Source organism: Podarcis muralis, chromosome 1 (genome assembly GCF_964188315.1).
Source record: "Podarcis muralis chromosome 1, rPodMur119.hap1.1, whole genome shotgun sequence".
In the NCBI taxonomy this organism is placed as follows: domain Eukaryota; kingdom Metazoa; phylum Chordata; class Lepidosauria; order Squamata; family Lacertidae; genus Podarcis; species Podarcis muralis.
The window spans coordinates 16,339,021-16,341,930 of NC_135655.1; the positions used below are offsets into that span (position 1 = coordinate 16,339,021).

General features: G+C 56.6%; 1 protein-coding gene across 1 annotated transcript; it reads right to left on the reverse strand.

Moving 5' to 3' along the window:
* Positions 1-674: 674 nt before the first annotated feature.
* On the reverse strand, positions 675-2,692 carry DIO3 (iodothyronine deiodinase 3). The gene has a single exon (XM_028708744.2). It carries the CDS (start codon positions 2,343-2,345, stop codon positions 1,473-1,475), a length of 873 nt encoding a protein of 290 aa, XP_028564577.2. The 5' UTR covers positions 2,346-2,692; the 3' UTR covers positions 675-1,472.
* Positions 2,693-2,910: the final 218 nt, after the last annotated feature.

Here is a 2,910-nt window from a genome sequence, read left to right on the forward strand (position 1 = left end):
AGTCCTCGCAAGTGTTTAGGGGTCCAGACCCCCTCTGTAATTTAAACATTGATTTTAAGCACACGTGTGATCAGGAATCAGGTTCCTGAGAAATCAGTAAGGGTTGTATCTGGCCAGTCATGCTCAGAGCACTGACACTGAATTGAATGTACTCAGGTCACTTTCCTTGGGTCACCTTTTGAGTATGACTTGGTCAGATACAAACTAATAATAGTCTCATTTTCTGGGACCAGGAATGAAGAAGCATTGGACATCTAGATGTGGCTGGAGGGCTGCCCTCATCCCATAACACTGTCAGTCATGCTGGCTGGAGTGAAAGGCTCTCCCATCCATGCACAAACATTTTCAGGACTGAGACATCCAAAGAGTAACTCTCAGGGCACCCATTTAAAAACATACCCCGCCCAGCTAAACGCAAGGAGCGGACTGCACTTTAGAGCAGGGCTCTCTGCTTTGTTCAGGGTCACATCCACACAGTCATGGCTCCCCCCAAAGAATCTTGGGAATTGTAGTTTGCTCCCCCACCGAGCTACAATTCCCAGCACTCTGTAACAAACTACAGTTCCCAGGATTTTGGGAGGAAGCCATGTGATCCTGGAGACAGAAGAGCAACAGAGAGGAGGCGTTTTGCACACTCTTACATTTCAGTTAGAAAGATCCAAATCAGGCATGTGTTTTACTCAATAATCTTTATTAATAATGTTATAAAAAGTTCATAAAAAATGGACGTTTTACAAAAAAAAGGAAAAGTACAACAAACGGAGAGGTCACATAAATAAACATTCTTTTCTTTTCTTTTTTTTGCTTTTGTTTTAAACTGGTCATTCTAATATTTCAGATCATCAGACGCGATTTCCTGGCATCGGGATCACCATTTCGAAACCGGTCATCACACAGAAACATTAGAAATCCCAGCAAAGAGTTTTGCTAGGACGGCGGAAGATCACTCGGGCGCAGAGGAAACTTTGCCCTAGACAACATGACACACGTGCGAGGCAGAACTCGGATCCCGCCGGAACATACACCCAGACACAAACAAACAAACAGCGCGTGTTGCGCGCACTCAGGTTGCAATCCTATCGGCACACTTAACCAAATATGCACTCATCAGGTTGCACAGACACCCAGAAACTTCCACCCAAGTAGTAAACGCTGCTTTTCTCCCCCCACACAAAAGAGAGATCTAGTCATCCACCCACGCAATTTATTTGTTGTTGTGTTTTTTTTTAAAAAAGGAAAAAAAAATTAAAACCGCACGTAGAAATGAATGTTAATAAACAAATGCTCGGCAAATCAACATGATTCGAATAGTGGAAAGAGTCACACGGGGCACGTCTTGCATGAAAACTCACGCAGGAGCCTTTGGGGAGTCGCGGGTTCGAGGAAAATGGGAGACACCTCTCTCCTCCTGGTCGGAGGGTCTCCCACCACGCCCTCTCCCCACCCTATATCCCGCCGCCTGCAGCCCCTTCCTACACCTGGACGACCACCGTGCTGGGTCCCCCCTGGAGGCGGCGCTTGTACTGGTCGAGCCAGCGCCTGAGTTCGGAGATCTTGTAGCCCTCGGGCCCTCGGCCCCCTTGGTACATCACCTTTTGCTCCTGGATGATGTAGAGGCGCTCGAAGTACGCCCCGTAGGCGGCGCTCGAGGCATTGTCCATGGTGTCGACGGCGAGCGGGCAGCCCGGCGCGCCTTCCTGCATGAGCTGCGCCGCGCGCAGCCTGTCCTGGAGGCACTGGTGCTTGGGGATGTCGTAGGCGGCGTCCGAGCTGACCCAGCCGTCCGAAGGGTGCGCCTCCTCGATGTACACCAGCAGGAAGTCGGCGACGTCCACGAAGCGCGCGGCCAGGCTCTCGAAAGCGCGCAGGCGCGCCATGAAGGGCGGTCAGGTGCAGCTGCCGAAGTTGAGGATCAGCGGCCGCTTGCCCCGCGCGTAGTCGAGGATGCGCAGCCGCGTGCGCCCGTCCAGCTGGATCACCTCCGGGTTGGGCGCCGCCGCGCCCACGTGCGCCGCCTTGAAGAAGTCCAGCTTCTGGCCGTGCCACACCGCCTTGAGCGACTCCAGCGTGAACATGCGGTTCGAGTCGGAGACACACAGCGGAGGGTCGTCCGGAGGGGGCCCCGAGGAGCAGCTCGCCTCCTCCTCCTCTTCTTCTTCTTCCGACGACGCCGACGCCTCTCCGGCCACCGCCGGCGGCGTGGTCAGCAAGAGCTTCTTGCGAATGCAGAGGAAATCGAGGAGCCAGAGCATCACGGCTGTCAGGAGGAAGCGCGGCAGGAGCAGCACGCAGGCGGCCACCTGGCTGAGCGCTTGCAAGGTGTGGGCGCCCATGGAGTGCAGCATCGCCGGAGCCGCGGCTACGGCCAGGGGCGCGCAAGCCGCCCGGAGCCCCTCGCCGCCACGCCGCCTCTCCCTCGTGCCGCCACTCCTCCGGGTGGCTTAGCCGCTGAGATCCCGCTTCTCCTTAAGCCCATTTTATAGTCGGGGATTTAAATGAAGAAGTGACTCCACCTCCGGCCAGAACCCGCCCCCTTTGGAACTTGAGCCTGGGGATTACCTAGCCCTCCAGTCCAGTGACCTAAAAATATGGTGGCCAAGAGAGAAAGAAGAGAAAGAAAAAGGAAAGGCGCGCGGGAGGAGAGGGGGTGGGGGCTGGCATGGGAGGGAGGGAGGAGGAAGAGGAGGAGGAGGAGGAAGAGCCGGATCCGACTGGGCCAGGAAGCCGGCGGGACGTGCCAGGGCGCAGGGAGCAGCCGCCGCCAGGCAAGCCAGACGCCCGCTCGCCCGCCCGCCCTGCCGGAAGGGACGCTCGGGGGCTTCTCGGGGGAAGAGAGCAGGCCGGGCGCGCCGGGAGGAAAGCGGCGCCACAGGCACCCGAGAGGGACCCCCGTTCGCGGTCCGACCCGTA